This window comes from Schistocerca americana, chromosome 1, assembly GCF_021461395.2.
Source record: "Schistocerca americana isolate TAMUIC-IGC-003095 chromosome 1, iqSchAmer2.1, whole genome shotgun sequence".
In the NCBI taxonomy this organism is placed as follows: domain Eukaryota; kingdom Metazoa; phylum Arthropoda; class Insecta; order Orthoptera; family Acrididae; genus Schistocerca; species Schistocerca americana.
The window spans coordinates 794,795,374-794,814,687 of NC_060119.1; the positions used below are offsets into that span (position 1 = coordinate 794,795,374).

The 19,314-nt window shown below is 39.4% G+C and overlaps 1 protein-coding gene across 2 annotated transcripts in view; it reads right to left on the reverse strand.

The window, feature by feature from the left end:
- LOC124545589 (WD repeat-containing protein 74) overlaps positions 1-19,314 on the reverse strand; it is a 98,325-nt gene that overhangs the window by 9,947 nt on the left and 69,064 nt on the right. For both annotated transcript variants that reach the window (XM_047124547.1, XM_047124539.1), the window contains one exon: positions 17,337-17,538. In XM_047124547.1, the coding sequence (XP_046980503.1) occupies positions 17,337-17,538 (202 nt within the window). The remainder of the gene's footprint in view (positions 1-17,336; positions 17,539-19,314) is intronic.

The window sequence follows — 19,314 nt, forward strand, 5'->3', positions numbered from 1 at the left end:
TGAATGGCGATTGAGAGATATATACCAAATAAATTAATAAGAGATGGCACTCATCCCGCATGATACATAATGCACCACAGCATTATGCTTACTACCTGAGCCCCCCATATTATTCTGTTACTCGCTCCTGTGAACGGGAACACGTTACGCAGATTTTGGTGTCACTCGCGTCCATCTAGAAAAGTTTTTACTGAGTTTAACAAAGGCGATGTTGGCCTGATATATTTGATGATGCCCTTTGGCTACACTGACTAAAGGATCCTTCTAAGAAATACCAAATGAAGATAACCTAAACATGCCTGAATAAGGCGAAACGTGTATTCAACGATGCCCTTTGGCTACACTGACTAAAGGGTCCTTCAAAGAAATACCAAATGAAGATGTATTTGTTCACTGTTTTCTATGTAGATAACCTGAAGATGCCTAAATTAGGCAAAACGCATAGTTGAAAAATAAATAACTAAAATTGCATACAAGACTGTATGCAACCAGTATTAAATATACTAGCATTCTGCAGTTGAAGTATCATCCAGATTCAATGACTTCTTTTTTACTTCTATTAGAAGGAACAAAGTAAACAATGGTTGCAGTTTTTTAATTAAACAGAGAAATTTGTAAATATTTAGGCACTGCTAATTCTACACTGTTGATAATGTTTAAACATAGGGAAAAAATTGTAGCAACATTTGAGTGAACCCTATATTTGAGCCAGAGAGAAAATGAATGAGAATGAGAGAGATCAATGCAAAGACTGCTTTGCTCATTTGATTCAAATAAGCTAACTCTCAGAATGTCCCCTTTATGTTGGAAGGAACTAATGAACTTTAACACGAATGTGTAATGAATTTTCTGAAAATACAGACGAGCTGGAGCATTTCATGAAAAGAAATGACAGAGTTAAAAACAATTTATTGACTCTGGCTATGAGTTATGTACATTCTACATTGCTTTCAATATTTGAACAATACAACGAGAAATATGTCTTCAACTCTGATCAGCCTGGCGTACTTTACCAAGGTGTACCCAGCAAGACTATAATTTGAGGAACAATCTTTCCCAGGGAAAAAACAACAAGGAAATAATTACAGTATCGGTACAATTAAGTTTGCAAACATAATGTTAAAAATAATGTAAGAACAATACAAGCTGAATATATGGTAGACAAAAAACAGTGGATGGTAGCAGCTATGATCACTGATTGATTAAAAATCACAATCCTCTCCAATACTTTGTGCAAAATCTGTCTTAAGTGAAAGTGAATGAAACCAAATGTACAATACAATAACTTGTAGTAATGGATTTCATCAGTTCTTAAAAATCACAGATGTGTAACAGCAAATAAAAGCTCCTCAAAAAAATTGAAATTGGTATCTGGGTACAAAGTAATCGAGCTATTTTCCTTCACGCTATGATCATAAGTTGTTTGTTCGAAACATGCGTTTTTGAGATATGATTCTTTGTGCTCACCCAGAAAAAAGCAAAAATTGAAGAATGTGTTGAGTTAAACCAAAAATATCACAGCAGCTACATGGTTAAACCATAAGCATACATGTGCTCTGCTTAATGATAAATTTTGGCACTATTTCTGTTATTGTTCAACACATTTTTTACGAGCCGCACTTCATATGCTCAGCACTGTTAAAGTGTTATTTTAGACTTGCTGAGAGAGAAACACAGATGTGAGAAAATGAGTTTACTTCCGCAATTGACGTTACAAGCTTATTACAAGTTGGTTCGGTGAATTTCTGGACACAGTGTAAAACGCAAATTTGAAAGAAAACTCAGGTGCTACAGTTTTGCTTCATGCCCTCTATCAATGCCGCACAGTGTGTGTGGTCCAAAGTATATACGTGCTTAGTGTATGTAGTTGTTGCAACTGTATCGTGTCAGATTTGAACACGGAAATCTCTAAAATGTGCTGTCGCAAAACTCTTGTTCTATTTCCATGTGACATCTCTGACATAGTACATCATCTGCACAAACAGTATATTTTCATCACTTCACAAAATGCTTTCACCTCTACCTGCACTCTGGTTGTTGAAGGGTCACTCCCCTCTCCACACATCCAGTAGGTGAACTCATTTTAGTGTGTTAGTGTGGTGTGATGGCTGCACTGGCTATTGGGTGACTTAACAAGTCGCCAGCCAATAAGAGTTCACTAGCCAGAAATGGGCAATGTTTCCTTGAATATGACGAGCACATTCTTTGAGACTCAGTGTTCAAACTTAAAAGGTTGTTGATTGACACTGGTGCTGAATACAGAACATTGGAAATATGTGCAAGAAGATGAGACTGAGATATACATGCACAAGGAAACGTAGTGGCTGGTCCCCTTCATCACATATTGGCTCGGTCTGGAACACTTGGCTTTGACTGTCTTGTTTTTCCATAACTGCTGCAACCTAGCGTTGTTGTATCATAATCGCGCAATGAAGCTAAATATGCAAATTGTGTTGGTAACACTGATCGTGGATTACGCCAGCATTTCCTCTCTCACATCTCCCCTCTCCACAACGGCATAAAATACCCCCTTAACTCTGCTGTCATCCGTGTTGCAATCCATTTGTCTTTTGTGCCACTTATAACTCATTCAGTCACATTAAATGTCAGTAGGACAGAAACGGTATGAAGTCAAGCAAGATGCCGAGTAAGAACTTAGTATTGAGATAAACCTTACTAGGAAGAATCATGGAATTTTTAGCATTATTTTTATGTGTTTTTCACAGAGGCTGAGAATTTATGGTGTAGAGCTGCGGAAAATGAAAAATCGGAGAACATAAAATTGAAGTTGCACTGCAAAACAGTTGTCTTGTTCACGTGCAAATCATATGAACAAGACAACTGTTTTACAACCATGAGTCAAGGCAGTAAATAAAATCTGAAATTGCAAGACTGAAAGCAATTACTCCAAAATTATTTACTCAAATTTAAAGAAAAAGAATATTTCACCAGCAGTTTATTAGATGCACTGCATATGTGACAGGCTGCCTGGAATGCGGTGATACCAAAGAAGATTGACACTGGCTTTCGTTATGGGGGTTCAAAGTATCAGATTCACTGGCATTTCGATGATCAGCAGACACTGACACTGAGCTGACTTTCATTGAAATGTCTGGGAAAGTTTTTACATCATTAAACCCTCCTACAGCCTCACAAGATGAATTTGTTGCAGTCCATAATGACGTGTGCACAGTGCTAATTATGACTGATGGAGGCTTTTGGAGTCCATACAGAGGTCAAAACCTAAAAAGCACATTGCAGTTCGTGTCCACACTACACCAAAATTATGAAACGTAATTAAAAGTACATGCAGATATTTAGATGTGCGTTTGAATGGGGAAATGAATATACAACAATTTGTTGTAAAGTTTAATGCAGAAAAAAGCTCAGCAAAGATCCCTCCCCCCACAAAAAAAACTGTATATGAGCTTTTAGTGTATTGTAAGTCACTACAATAGTAAATTTTAGCAAGAACTCAAATTGTTGTAATGCATTAAAATTTGATGAAACAAAAAATTCAATATTTCTTTTTTCGTGCATCATTTAACATGAAAAAATATTTAGGTCTCTTCTGTTTTGTGTTTAATATTTATCGCTAAAGCATAAAATACTGACAAACTGCTTGTTGCCTATACTTGTGGGTACAGGTGTCTGCCAAAAGTGACAAAAATAAAATAGAAATCTAAAAAAACGAAAAGGGTATTTCAAACAAGAGTATTACAGTTCACAAAATTAATGGAAAACGCTAAAAGGCAGATCATGATTTATTTCCCTGTACTTCTATTTCATTTCGACTGATGTTATGATTTTTCTCACTAATGACTACTTTTCTTCCTTGCACCAATTCCTTCAAGTAATTATCACCTCAAGTTAAATCAGCTATTAAGGGACACGAGAGAGGCAGAAATAAATGATGATAACTGACATTTTGATGAAAACAGACATACAATCTTATATTTAATTTTAATAAGGTCGTCATTTTTCAGACCTCAAATAGTAGACAGGAGTACACAACTTTATTTTCCTGGTCACTTCAGATTGGTGATGTACATAATAAGAGCTACCAACAGAACACGGCTGGCAACTCTCATTCCAGTAGGCAGTGAAGTCAGTGGACGAAGTCAATTGTTAACCTGCTTTGCGGCTGCAAATATAACAATTCATGTTCTATGGTATTCCAAGATATTTTACAGTAGGGAATTATTGTTGACATGCTAACTGCAGAAGTCAGAATGCAAAATGAAATGTAAACCCAAGCAATTTGTAAATGTGTTTGATTGTAAGATTCTAGGTATAGCATAGTCATAGAGTACATTAGTTTCGTAACTATGGTAAGGAAATTAGTGACATCTTCCTCATGATACTTCCCATACTTCCTGAAGTGGTATTCTGGCACCCACACAACCTAAACAATATCCTGGTCCATCCCTATATAATTCCCACTCCTGAGCCCTTGGCAAAGCGGTCGTATCCCTGTGGAAAACCCGGCTGCAAAACCTACATGATTAACCCACTCAGCATGTCTTACACTAGTCCTGTCACAGGCTTATCCTATTCCATCAGTGGGAGGGCCGTGTGAAAACAGCCATGTCATACATCAGCTCTACTGCAATTTCTGTACAAAATTTAATATGACAACCAACCAGATGTCCACCAAAATGAAAGGCACAGAGTTGACTAGCCAGAGATAGAACTTGCTGCTGCGCATAGCATGCTCAAGTTCAATGGCTGCTGCGCAAACTGTACCATCCATATCATTCCCCACAAAACCAGCTTTTCTGAACTATGCAGATGAGAGTTATCCTTGGAAGACATCCTTCATTCCCTTAATCTTCCTGGCCTCAATCTCCACTAACCCACTGCACTCTCAAAATTCACTCCTACACATCAATGCCATCATGCACTGCACAAACTTTGTTATTGTTTTGAAAGACCTTTGATGTGCAGCAACATGTACGTTGCATATGTTCGTATTATCAAGGTATAAATTCGGATTCCACCAAACACCGCATGTTACTTTCTGAAGCATTGAAATAAAGATTGCAATGCGCTTTTGTAAGCCAGTCATAGCTCCTGTCATGTGATCTCGCCAGCTGATGACAGCACACGACACGTGATGTAGTCAGCCAACAGCAACATCACTCTTAAGTAGTGCGAACACACAAATAAGAAAAGTTAATGGTTTAAATTAATATACATAGCGTTCACATATAATATTGGTCTCTAAGATTAATAAGCTGCAAGAGAAGCTAAGCTTGCACATATAATGTTGATCTTCTTTGCGCGTGTTACACTTTAAGACACATCACACAAATGTGCTGGTAAAATTTTTTTAATAATGACCTAAGTGTCTAATCTTTTGGGCTCGAAATTCTTCTAAACGGTCCTTCTCAAAGAGTTTATTTTTAAATGAGAGTCAAATGCTTTGTGGCTTAAGAAATTCATCGTACATTCTCGCACACAGTTCATCTTGAGTAAAAGGAAATTTGCTTCGAATGTAATGCTTTTCAAATCACCATTCGCAATATTTTCCCGCAACCTGTTAGAAATAGGTTCATTTCAGCAACTGAAAGAGAGCGCCAGGAAAAAGGCATCAGTGTGCTCGCGCAGCTACGATCACGTAGGAAGCCCTTAAGTTCGTATGTGTAAAACACTAGAAGATCTTATATTATGTCATAAAAGAAACAAGACATCAGAAGATGTCTTCAAGAGTATCGGAATTTCGTGCACCACACTAAAATGCATAATTCGGCTTAAAGTGCACATTCGTATGTCCAGATTCGGATGTAAATTTTCTTGGAGCACCAGTACCGTATTGCCTCATGTTCGGTTCTTTATTATGGCATAATGCCATAAGAGTACTTGAAATGCAGCGAACAGTCAAAACTAGGCATAGTGTGAAATTAAACACTTTATTTCAGATAAATTGACTGCCTCAGTGGAAAAGATTAATAAAAGCCATATCTCTTTAGCGAGCCTTCAAAAGTAACTTCATTGGTCTGCAAGGTAATTAATGCTTGACTGTCAGAAAGGTGGAAATAAAACATGAAACTAATAACATATTTTAGCCTTCCGTTAATTATTCGAACGTATTTTCATGCATTTGATAGCTCCTGGTCACAAAAATCAGTTTTGTTTTCATTTAAAGTGAGAGCAATAAATCAAGAGGAAACAATAAAATCACTGACCATATACACAGGTCATGTTGAGACAACAAACCCCTCCCCACCACAACTCAGACTGCTCTATGCATCAGGCCCGGATTAACTATATTTCAGAACCGGGGCAATATTAGATAGTGGTGCCCAGCCACACTTCTGTAACCAGAAGTGGGAGAGGGTACTACTCATACGCGACTCAACTACGCATGCGCGAGAGCCCACCCACAACTGCTCAAACGAATCTAATTTAAACAGTTGTCATGTCACGCTCATCGGAGGCAATTTGTTGTTACGAAGCATTGCATAGTCTTCATAAAGCCTTGGACATACTTTTCTGTTGGCAGACGCTTATATGAGCACTGTGTTTTGTTGTTGTGTGTGGTGCTTTTCCTTCGCAACTTAAGTTTTATTTTTATTTTTGCTCTCTTGTTCGTGTTTTGTTGCTGCAGTATTATTCTGCAGTAGCGGGATACAGTAATATCCTTTGTTAGAGTATTGGTTCTTACCAGTCAAAATCAGAAAAATTTAACTGAAAACTAAAACAATAAGAAATTCCTGTAAACAATTCCCGGGTTTTTCCTGGTTTTCTCCCAGATGAAAAAATTCCCGGGTTTTTCCCTGATCTCCCGGTTGTCCTGGATCTTATACACCCTGACAGAGCATAATTTAATCATCAATAACATTTGGTTTAAGAACTGTAAAAGAATATTGTAGATATATAACAGAGATGGGGAGCTGGAAGGTTTCAGACTGATTATATAATGGTAACACTAAGACTTTGAAACTACATTTCAAACTGTAAGACATTTCCAGGCATAGATGTGGGCTCTGACCATAAATCATTGCCTATGAAATGCAAACTAATACCAAAGAAATGGCAAAAAGGTAGAAAATTAGGGAGATGGGACCAAGATAAATGGAAAGACCTGATATTGTTGACAGTTTCAAAATGAGCTATAGGCAACAATTGACTCATGCAGGGGAAAGGAACACAACACAGGAAGAGTTGGGTAACCCTGAGAGATGAAACAGTGAAGGCAAAAAGATAAGGCTTTGTAGAAATTCTTGGATAACACAGGAGATACTAAATTAAATGCAGTTAAAGAAGCAGGCAAAAGGAAATAGATGTCTAAACAATGAGGCTGACAAAAATCGTAAAATGGCTAAGCAGCAACAGCTAGAGGCCAAATGCAAGCCTGCAGAAGCATGCATAACTACAAGAAAGATAGTCGCTGCTTGTAACAAAATTAAAGAGTCCTTTGGAGAAAAGAGAATTGATGCATGAATATCAAGATCTCAGACAGCAAGCCATTACTAACAATGTAGGAAAGATGAAAGATGGAATGATTATATAGAAGGGCTTTGTAAGCGGAACCTCATATAGAAAGAGAAGAGGCAACAGGTGAAGATGAGGCAGGAAATATGATACTACGAGAAGTGTGGTGTCACCGCCAGACACCACACTCGCTAGGTGGTAGTTTTAAATCGGCCGCGGTCCATTAGTACATGTCGGACCCGCGTGTCACCACTGTGTGATCGCAGACCGAGCGCCACCACAAGGCAGGTCTCGAGATACGGACTAGCACTCGCCCCAGTTGTACGGACGACTTTGCTAGCGACTACATGGACGAAGCATTGTTCATTAGCCGAGCCAATAGTTAGAATAGCCTTCAGCTAAGTCAATGGCTACGACCTAGCAAGGCGCCACTAGTAGTTTATTGCATGTATCTAAAGAGTCTCATTTGTATCGCCACAATCTCCAGATGTACCAAAAGGATGGATTAACGTTAAGTATTCCAGAAGCTACGTACTTTTCTTTATAGCATTCATTACGTATCCTGTTTCAGACCTCACGCCATTCTGCTTTAGCGTAGTGCGTGCCTTTCGGCTTCCTCTCATTGTGTCTAGGCTGTCTTGTCTAGACACAACATAAAGTATTTTGACAGAGCACTGAAAGAGAGAGGTTAAAATAAGGTCCCAGGAGTTAGTGACATTTTCTCAGAATTATCGAGAGCATTTAGAGAGCCAGACATGACAAAATTATTCCACCTGCTGCACAAATATATGAGATGGGCGAAATACTGCCAGATTTAAGGAAGAATATAATAATTTCAGTTCCAAAGAAGGATACACTGGCAGCTATGAATACTACAGAAGCATCAGTTTAATAAGTCATCGTTGCAAAATATTGACAAAACTGTTTACAGAAGAATGGAAAAACTAGTAGAAGCTGAGCTCAGGGAAGATCAGTGTGGGTTCCAAAGAAATGTAAGAGAACGAGGCAATACTGACCCTATGACTTACCTTAGAAGATAGGTTAAAGAAAGGTGCAGCAAATGTTCACAGTATTTGTAGCTTTTGACAGTGTTGACTGGACAACTCTCTTTGAAATCCTGTAGGTTGCAGGGATAAAATAGATAAAATACAGGGATCAAAATGTTATTTACAGTTCGCACAGAAATCAGACTGCAATTATGAGTAGAGGGGTATGAAAGGGAGGCAACAGCTGAGAACAGAGTGAGAAAGGCTTGTAGCCTATTGACGACGTTATTCAGTATGTCAATTAAGCATGATGTGAAGGAAACCACGGAGAACATTGGAAAAGCAAATGAAGATCAAGGGGAAGAAATAAAAGCTTTAAGTGCATTTCCAGCAGTGTGTTACCATGAAGGACCAGCAACTGAATTTATTTATTACTGATTCCATTTTCTGTCACAGTTGTGTATAAACTTTAATGGTGACATTTTCATACCATTACCTTCATCTACCTTTTGAGAAGCATAGATTGCTAATCTCCTTATACAGGAGAAATTGAGTCACAGACAGCCACAACAAAATGACTGCTATACATTTGAGCTCGCAATCAAAAAGCCTTCTTCTAAAGTAGAAAACACACACACACATTCAGACAAACACAACACCCAAACACATAACCACTCTCTCAGGCTGCTGACACCAGACTGTGCACAACAACTGCGGCTGATGGGAAAAACAATTTTGGATGGTGGGTGTAAGGAGTAGGCTGGGGAGGGGAGGGGATGGGGAAGGCGAGCAGGTTAGGGGTGGGGGAGGTGTAGGGCCGTTTGTGGGAGTGTGTAGAGATATGGTGAAACAAGGTAGTTCTGCTAGGTGCAATTGGGTGATTTGAGGGTTGGAAGGGGGGAGAGGGGAGAAGGGGTTGGTAAAGGACAGAAGTAGAGTAGGAAAAAGAAACTAGTATGTATGTCGGTGGAACAGAAAGTTGCGTGGTGCTGGAGTGGGAGCACGGCAGGGGGTAGGTGGGTGAAGGACAGGGACTAGCAAAGGCTGAGGCCATTCACCGCCAGGGTTTCGACTATCTCTCATCATTCCAGCTCTGCTCCAAAACTCTTGCCTCCTGGCTCGTATCCCGCAAACTCTAGATGCAAGACCTGTCCCATACATCCTCCCACCAACATCTACTCGAGTCTGTTCACAGGCATCAACACCCCATCAAAGGCAGGGCTACCTGGGAAAGCAGTCATGTGACCTACAAACTAAGTTGCAACCATTGTGCTGCTTTCTATGTGGGCACGACAAACAAGAAGTTGCTGTCCACACAAACGAACATCAACAAATAATGGCCAAGCAACAGCTGGATCAACCAGCTGCTGAACATGCTACCCAACACAGCATGCTTCACAGCCTGCGTCATCTGGATCCTTTCCACCAACACCAGCTTTTCTGAACTGCACAGGTGGGAACTCTCCATGCAATATATCCTAAATTCCCACGTTCACTAAGCCGTCCCCTTTCCCGATCTTAACATTTGCTGGTCCCTGTCGTCCATCCACTTATCCTCTCCTCTGATCCCACACCAGCACTACACAGCGTTTTATTGCACCAAAGCAGTCCCCAGTCTTTTTTCCTCCTCTGCACCTAACGGCCCTCTGCTGACCCTAACATGTCCCTGCAGGCTCCCACAAGCAATACTACTTCTTCCCTCATCCCTATCCTGCTGTCCCTCCCCCTACCCACTCCCACCACCTACATATTGCTTTCCCCATCAGGCAAAGTGGCACAGTTGCTGTATGCTATCGGCCTCTGCAGTGATGATGTGTGTGCGAGTTGTGCTTGGAAGGCCTTTTGGCCAGGAATTCATGTGTATAGCAACCTTTTGTTGTAGCTGTCTGCGATTCAATGTCTCCTGTATATGGAGAGCAGTGGTATATCCTTTTCATAATACTGATGTTATTCCATCCTGGACTTTCCATTGTTTGAAAACAGTATGTTAAAATACATTAATAGTTTCCAAGGACTCCGTATCCACAGATCACAATAGCATATACATCGGTTATGACACACCTGTGTCTCCATGACATGCCCATGTGGGCATGATGCAAACGCAGTTCGCATTCTGTTCTGGCAAAAAGCACTGAAGGCTGCTGATAACACAAGAATGACAGCAGACACTTAAGTTTGCAGTCCTATTAGTATTCTTTGCTTGTCGTATTTGTTACAGTACCACAATGCAGCAATGAATACTTGTGACACAATATATAATGTGCACAGTATTTGTGAAAATACCAAATACCAAAAAGAGACCAATCTAGGGTTACATAAAAGTGAAATATCATCACATAAGGCTTTGTATGTCAATTATTACCTTGTAAAATGCCAACATTTTTCCTATTTTGGACAGTGAGTGCAATTTTATATTTTTTAATTTTTTCTCTGTGCAACCGGCTTGTACTTCACATTCCACTTTCTTCTGAGTTTGAATGTATTGTTCCATAAAAGTGAAATATCATCACATAAGGCTTTGTATGTCAATTATTACCTTGTAAAATGCTAACATTTTTCCTATTTTGGACAGTGAGTGCAATTTTATATTTTTTAATTTTTTCTCTGTGCTACCAGCTTGTACTTCACATTCCACTTTCTTCTGAGTTTGAATGTATTGTTCCATCTTCGTTTGAAAAACTGAAGGCAGGTACACACATTCTGACGACAACAGCAGATGACAGAAAAGTGGTTGACCAACTGCAGTTTGGTAGAGGCACAACACAGCGAGAAAAAAATGAAAAATTATCCTTTCACTACATAATTCTGTAATGAGTACTGCAGTGCTGCAAACAAACACATTGCATATGTTGACAGCAATTACAAGCAGTACAAAACATTCCAAGTTCTGTCATTTTGTACAGAGGGGAGGGAGGGGGGGGGGGCAGTGGGATCAGGAAAAAGAGGGGATCAACAAAAAGAGAATAAAATACCATTGTCATCGACTTAATTTCCTGGTCACAAATACAACACAGACTAAGTAATAATCAAAGACGACATGATTTTTTGTTAAACTTCAGTTAATATAATACATGCAGCCTCCCTGAGAAATGTTAAGTATGGAGCTAGCCTAGTACTTGTGAAAAAGAATGGAACATCTATTTTCATCACTCTACTGTTGTATTTAAATGTTTCACTAGTAGCCTCTAGTTGTTTGGAATGAGATGACGTGTCATAAAAAGAATTCTCCAGTCACATGAATGACAGTAAAACTACTACTACTACAATTCGATTTTGTTAATTTCACTGTTGAAAAATCACTTTCACACAAATATATGGTCCTGAACAAACTGATGACTCGAGCAGATATTAAAAACCATTGCAGAAACTGTTCTGCTAAGATGTTCTTGTAAAACATTTCAATATTTCATGCAGTGCGAAACCTCTCCATGACTACAACACTATAATGAAAGTCAATGAGCTTCAACTAAGTTTCAGGAGGTGCACTTTGAATGTCCGCTGCAAAAGGAGTTGCTACGACAGCAAAATCAAATTCACATTGATTTGAACTACTTAATGTACTATCAAAGTTTTGTAACTAAGCCTGTGACACCGTAACAAATTCAACATGTCCGCTCAGTGTCTCCTTTTCAAAATTTATTTCATTTATACATTGTGCAACATTAGAAAAGTGCACAAATGACCTTTCTGAAAGTTGCTTTATCCACAATAGCAATTTTCTTTTAAAACTCTCACCTGATGCCACAAACATCAGTAATTAGTTTATTAAATACCCTGCAAAGTCGTAATTAAGGCATTCAGGCGCTTTGTAAGGTCATTTAGAAATGCAAGATCTAATACACACTAGGAAAATTGCCCCATTTTAATCCTCGTACCACTGAAAAAAAAATGAATGAAATAAGTATTAGTGTTAGTGGAGTTGAGAAACAACTGAAATCGTTGAAACTGAACAAAGCTCCAGGCTCTGATGGAATCCCTGTCAGATACTATACTGAATTTGCAGCTGAGTTGCCCCTTTTCTCAATATAACCTATACTAGATTCCTTGAACAAAAAACCCTGTCCAGTTCTTGGAAAAAGGCACAGGTCACACCCGTCTACAAGAAGGGCAGTAGAAGTGATCCACAAATCAACCATCCAATACTGTTGTCACTGAATCTTAGAACATATTCTGAGCTCAAACAGAATTAGGTATCTTGAACAGAATGACCTCATCAATGCCACCCAGCATGGTTTTCAAAAACATAAATCATTTGAAACCCAACTCACACTTTTCTCACATGACACTCTGAAAGCTTTGGATCAAGGGCAGCCAAGTAAATGCAGTGTTTCTTGATTTCCAAACAGCATTTGACTCGGTACCGCACCTATGTTTATTGTCAAAAGTACGACAATATGGGGTATCAAGTGAAATTTGTGGCTGGATTGAGGACTTTTTGGTAGGGCGGACACAGCATGTTATCTTCAATGGAGAGTCATTGTCAGATGTGGTAGTAACTTCAGGTGTGCCCAAGGGATGGGTGTTGGTACCTTTGCTGTTTATGTTGTACATTAATGACCTGGCAGACAATATTAATAGTAAAACCAGGCTTTTTGCAGATGACACAGTTACCTACAATGAAGTACTATCTGAGAGAAGCTGCATAAATATTCAGTCAGGTCTTGATAAGATTTCAACATGGTGCACAGATTGGTGACTTGCTCTAATTGTTCGGGAATATAAAACTGTGCACTTCAGAAAACGAAAAAATGTAGTATCCAATGTCTATAATGTCAATAAGTCACCGCTGAAATTGGCCAATTCGTACAAGTACCTGGCTGTAATGCTTTGTAGGGATATGAAATGGAATGATCACATACATTCAGTTGTGGGTAAAGGAGGTGGTAGACTTCGGTTTATTGGTAGAAAACTGCGGAGCTGCAATCAGTCTACTAAAGAGATTGCTTACAAATAACTCATAAGACCAGTTCTGGAATATTGCTGAGGTGTGTGTGACCTGTACTAGATTGGACTAACAGGGATATTGAAGGTGTACAGAGAAGATCAGAACGAATGGTCACATGTTTACTTAATCCATGGGAGAGTGTCACAGAGATAATGAAGGAACTGAAATTGCAGGCTCTTGAAGACAGACATAAACTATCCCCAGAAAGTCTATTAGCAAACTTTCACGAATTGGGTTTAAATGATTACTCTTTGGATATACTACAACCCCTCCCCTCCCCCCCCCCCCCCCATGTATTGTATTGCTCACACAGGGATCGTGAGGATAAGATCAGAATAATTACTGCACACCTAGAGGCTTCCCACAATCCAAACATGAATGGAACAGGAAGAAACCCTAATAAGTGGTACATACCCTCTGCCTTGCACCTCATGGTGGTTTGCAGAGTATAGATGTAGGAGTCACCAAACTCTTTCACTGGCATTCCTTTCATGTCTAGGAATGATGGTATCTCTTAACCCAAGTTGAAATACCTTCTATGATGACACCTCAACACAACCAGTGTACTTCACAAAAACATGCTACATTGTCATAATCACACCCCGGATCTGCCAGGAAGGATTTAAACTGTCAATGTCCCAAATCATGTGACCTCAGGTTATTATCTGTTTTCACATCATCATCCACAATGCCACTTATTTTGCCACATTTTGCCAGCACATTAACACAATGTGGGACATAGTGTATCACTGATATTTCCTGCTGGATGCCAGTTTCTTTTATCTTACTTGTTATCAAAGCAGCAATACCAGACTTTCGACCAATAGTTGCTGGAACTCCATCTCTTGCAGCCAGCAAAAGTTTTTCCCAAAAAGTTAATATTTGTCATGATGTTTCATAAGCAAGAAAATAAGTTATCGATTGTAGCTGTATCATGCATTGGCAAGAAGTTCCTTCATCAACTTGAATTCAGTGTCAACACCTCTCACAAACACAGCAAGCTGAGCAACATCTGGTACATACATGCATGCAACCAAAGCCATAAGCATAAAAAAAATCCATATCTTTCAGTTGCATTTTCAACTTGTTTGCCCTTTCTTTGATGCAGCTGTGAACTACCCTCTGTGAAAGAGGGACCGTTTTGAAAACTGCATGAGATCCTAGACACAAGATTGTTGTGGCAGCAACAAAATACTATTAACAAATTCCCCAGGGCTGAAAGGATGCACCGATTTGGCTATTTTAAGAGCTATGTGATAGCTCACTCACGCTGCACCATCACTGTGGGTGACACATTTCTCTTCCAGTACATAGAATAGAGGGCAAAGCCACATAATGCTTTATAAATAATAGTAACATTTTCAAGATATCACATAAATCTATATGAACTTTCTTTCTTCTTTCTCTTCTGTTTTAGCTCAAGAAGTCTGGCCTTTCTTTCTTCACTAACCAAAGTGATCACAAATTTCTCACAAAGTAGTTGAAAATATCACTTCACAATATCCTTCACGCCGATAAAACAGCATTACAAAACAAACAATGTGGCCCAGTTTGTGTTTTAATATAAAGTAATCTTTTCCCCACTGTGCACTGAAGTGTAGGGATTTAACCGATTTTTGTTTTCACGATCTTAATTCCTCCTCAGCTATTTTCCTTCACACTAACTTTGTCCTACAAAAAATGCCTAAGATACTTCGATACTGAAAACACTAATGACACAAAGTAAACAGGTCCGTCTTGTGTGTGTGTCAATAACGAATAAGCAACGTTAGCAGAGAGGTGGAGGGGCAACTGCTGGCTGACAGTGCCTGTGGGCACTCATGGATGTCTGTGCCCGAATTAGCGCATCTGTCCACCCCTGATATATGTAGTTTAACTTACTGTACTTTTAATTTTTACTAGCTTCCCCCCCCCCCCCCCCCAACACACACAGCTTTTCATCCATGTATGTGTTTGACACATGTATTGGACACACCTCCTCCTCCCCCCATTTGTACTCATCTCTTTCTCCCCCCCCTGTCCACCTCACCCTGCCACCTTTATCTGTCTATCCCATAGTCCCCACTCTCCCTTTGGCCATTTCCTACACTCCCCTCTCTCTGACCATATCTTCTCCCCCTCCCTCTGACCATGACTTCCTCCCCCTCTCTTCCCATTTCTGCTTCCTGCTCTCTCTTTTCCACCTGCCCAGAATTCCTCCACACTTACCACCTGCCTCATGCATCTCTCCTCCCTCCCCTCTCTCTGTCCACTTCCTCCTCCTGTTCGCTCTGTCCATCCCCTCCTCCATCCATCTCAACTTGTCTGCGGCCAACCTCATTGACACATGAAGCTCTTGCAATACAATTCAATAAAGCAGGTTCATACTACTCCCACAACATGCCTGTCATGCAGAGGAGGCTACACATCAGTGGCTTGAAAATCATTTATGCACCCCTCACATACAGGCCTCCATGTAAAGCTCATCGATAAAGCAGGTCAATGCTACTCCAAAACAACACATCTATCATGTAGGGCAGCCTACATGTTAGGATCCAGAAAACTGTTGCTTGCCACTGACATGTAGGCTGTCTGGCAGAGCAGGTTGATTTGGGAGGCCGATACTGCTCCCATACAACATACCTTTGTAGGGCAGCCTGCACTCCTCGGGCTGGAGAACCATGCTTTTGCCTGTATCTCTGCTCCTCTTAGACCTAGTCTGTTATAAACACCACAGGACTGACTGATACTTTTCAGGTCTGCTACACACACACACACACACACACACACACACACACACACACACACACACACACACACACACAGATATTTCAGATTAATATTGCAAGTCTTGATGTGGTCAATGGCTTGAAAATGAACACAATTATTCGAAACCAGGCATCATTAAAGATTATATGCAACTATAACAGAAAACTAAATACATATATAAACTTTAAGGTTTGTTGATGACACTGTAATTCTGTCATAGACAGAAAAGGGTTTGGAAGAGCAATGAACGGAATAGATAGTGGCTCTGAGCACTATGGGACTTAACTTCTAAGGTCATCAGTCCCCTAGAACTTAGAACTACTTAAACCTAACTAACCTAAGGACATCACACACATCCATGCCCGAGGCAGGATTTGAACATGCGACCATAGCGGTTGTGCGGTTCTAGACTGTAGCGCCTAGAACCGCTTGGTCACACCGGCCGGCAATAGATAGTGTCTTGAAAAGACAACAACAAAAGTAAATAAGAGTAATGGAATGTAATTAAATTAAATCAGCCACTGCTGAGGGAATTGGATTAGGAGATGAAACGTGAAAAGTAGCAGATGACCTTTTTTATTTGGGCAGCAGTATAACATGATGGCCGAAGTAGGGAAGATATAAAATGCAGACTGGCAATAGCAAGAAAAGCATTAATGAAAAGAGGAGACAACCTTGTAGGAATGCAGGTAGGAATAAACAAAGTTGTTGTTGCCCCGACTATATACCTCTTTGTTTCAAACTGTTGTAAAACAAAGCCAAGTATCTCTAAAAGTACTCAATAACTTCAAACACATTTCTTACCTTGTGCTTTATTTCTGCATTATTTTTAAAACTGTGATTAACCAGAGTCTTGAAATAAAAGGTACAAAATAAGCCTTCAAGCTTGCTTTTTTGCTGTAACTATTGATTTGTAAGACATATCACTTGCAAACTTTCCAGTAACATTTAAAACTAATTATCAAAGGCTGCTTTCTAGACATGCAAATGTCTAGGTGACTGGGATTCTTAAACCACAAGTTACAAACTGGTGGAAACAAATTATTGCCACAAATTCTTCAAGAAACTTGAAGGACTACAATTGTTGTTCAGCGCCCTGTATAATATTAGAATTTCCTGTCATAGATTTGTTTTCTGACAATATCACTTTGTTAAAACATAAGATAGAAAAGGAAGGAATCATAACACTAAAATGAATGGTAACATCTGGAAATAAATACCTGATAAAGAGGCTTAGCTTCGTCCAGGTGATGTATACGCAAGTATCTGTCTAAACTCACACTGACTACATACGGTTCAGTAGCACTGCAAGCAATGGATCTTATGCCCCCAACTGGCCCTTTATAAGACTTTGCAATATGACTTTTGCCACGGAAGTCAATCAGTTTCATCTGTCCCCTCCCGCTGCCAACAACCACACACCTGTAAGACATTTAAAAGCTCAGATATTGACAAAACTGTCTTTGTAAAACTAGTGAAGGAAGAAATATTAATAACAATTCAGATGTTAACAAAATAGTTGACATGAATTACTAAGGTATCTCAATGAATATATGAAGTTTTAATCACATTATTAATATAGAGATAATCACTTGCTAAATAATATGTTTGGCATGTCTCTACCTAAAGAGATATTTCCTTTCATCTTAAGGATATAGTGCAGAGTCTAAGAACTGGAACCATGAACTACAAACAACAACTAGTAAGTACAGACTTCATGTCCCCTTGTCCTCACAATAGGAGGGTCCCTCGCATAACAGGGTCTGAGTAACCTACCCCTCCATTGTAATCATCCCCAAATTCTTCCTATTTTCACTCTGAGGAGGATTCGTTTTCACATTTCAATGTGCTGTTTATTGGCAGTACTTAAATTTCGCCTCTTGAAGGGAAGTATTGGCCAGCCATTCTGTCTCCACCTAATTTTACAAATTAACAAGAAGGAAGCTCATTACAGACAATTATAATAATTGTTGATTCGCTTGCACATGAACCTATTTCTATTGCTTAACCAGAAAATGCTTTTTCTACTACACATTTCAAACTTGTTCTTTTATGTTTTAGGACATTTTCAGTCATTTCACATTAAAATTTCCAACTGTCTCACCCTATACCTTCCACCCCCCCCCCCTTTCCGTCTGACATTATAAACTCAGTAACAATGAAATGACAAGAGAGTAGAAGTTGTTGTTGTCATCTTCAGTACAATGACTAGTTTGATGCAGTTTGTAATAGATCTTTCAAGGGAAAAGAAAAATTCTATATGGAATAAATACACCTAGTAGCAGCAAATAATTAATTTATAATGTCTCAGATAATTTTATTTCTAAAACAAAGGACAAAAACTTACAATTCTCCTTCTTCTTCTTTTTCTCTGTCCATTACAATTTGGAGAGGAACCTCCTAGCATAATCTACCAGATGCTGTACAATTACTTAGCTGATAAAGTAAGTCATGAAAAATATTGGTGTTTTATTTAAAACGACAATATAACAAACCTAATTCCTTGTGTCATAAACAATTTGTATTTGAGTAGTAATATTTTGCAGCAATCAGCACGAAGATAACTGATGAACCATAATGGCCATTAACTATCATTTCATTATTAGTCTTGCATCATAACACACTATTTGCTCGAAAGTATCCGGACACCCCTAAAAACATATGTTTCGCATATTAGGTGCATTTTGCTACCACCTACTGTCAGGTACTCCATATCAGCAACCTCATTAGTCATTAGACATCTTGAGATAGCAGAATGGGACACTCTACAGAACTCACGGACTTCGAATGTGGTCAGGTGATTGGGTGTAACTTGAGTCATACATCTGTGTGCGAGATTTCCACACTCCTAAACATCCCTAAGTTCACTGTTTCTGATGTGATAGTGAAATGGAAGCGCAAAGGGACACGTACAGCACAAAAGCGTACAGGCCGACCTCGTCTGTTGACTGACAGAGACTGCTGACAGTTGAAGAGGGTCGTAAAGTGAAATAGGCAGACATCTATCCAGACCATGACACAGGAATTCCAAACTGCATCAGGATCCACTGCAAGTACTATGACAGTTAGGCGGGAGGTGAGAAAACTTGGATTTCATGGTTGAGCGGCTGCTCATAACCCACACATCACGCCGGTAAATGCCAAATGACACCTCGATTGGTATAAGGAGCGTAAACATTTGACGATTGAACAGTGGAA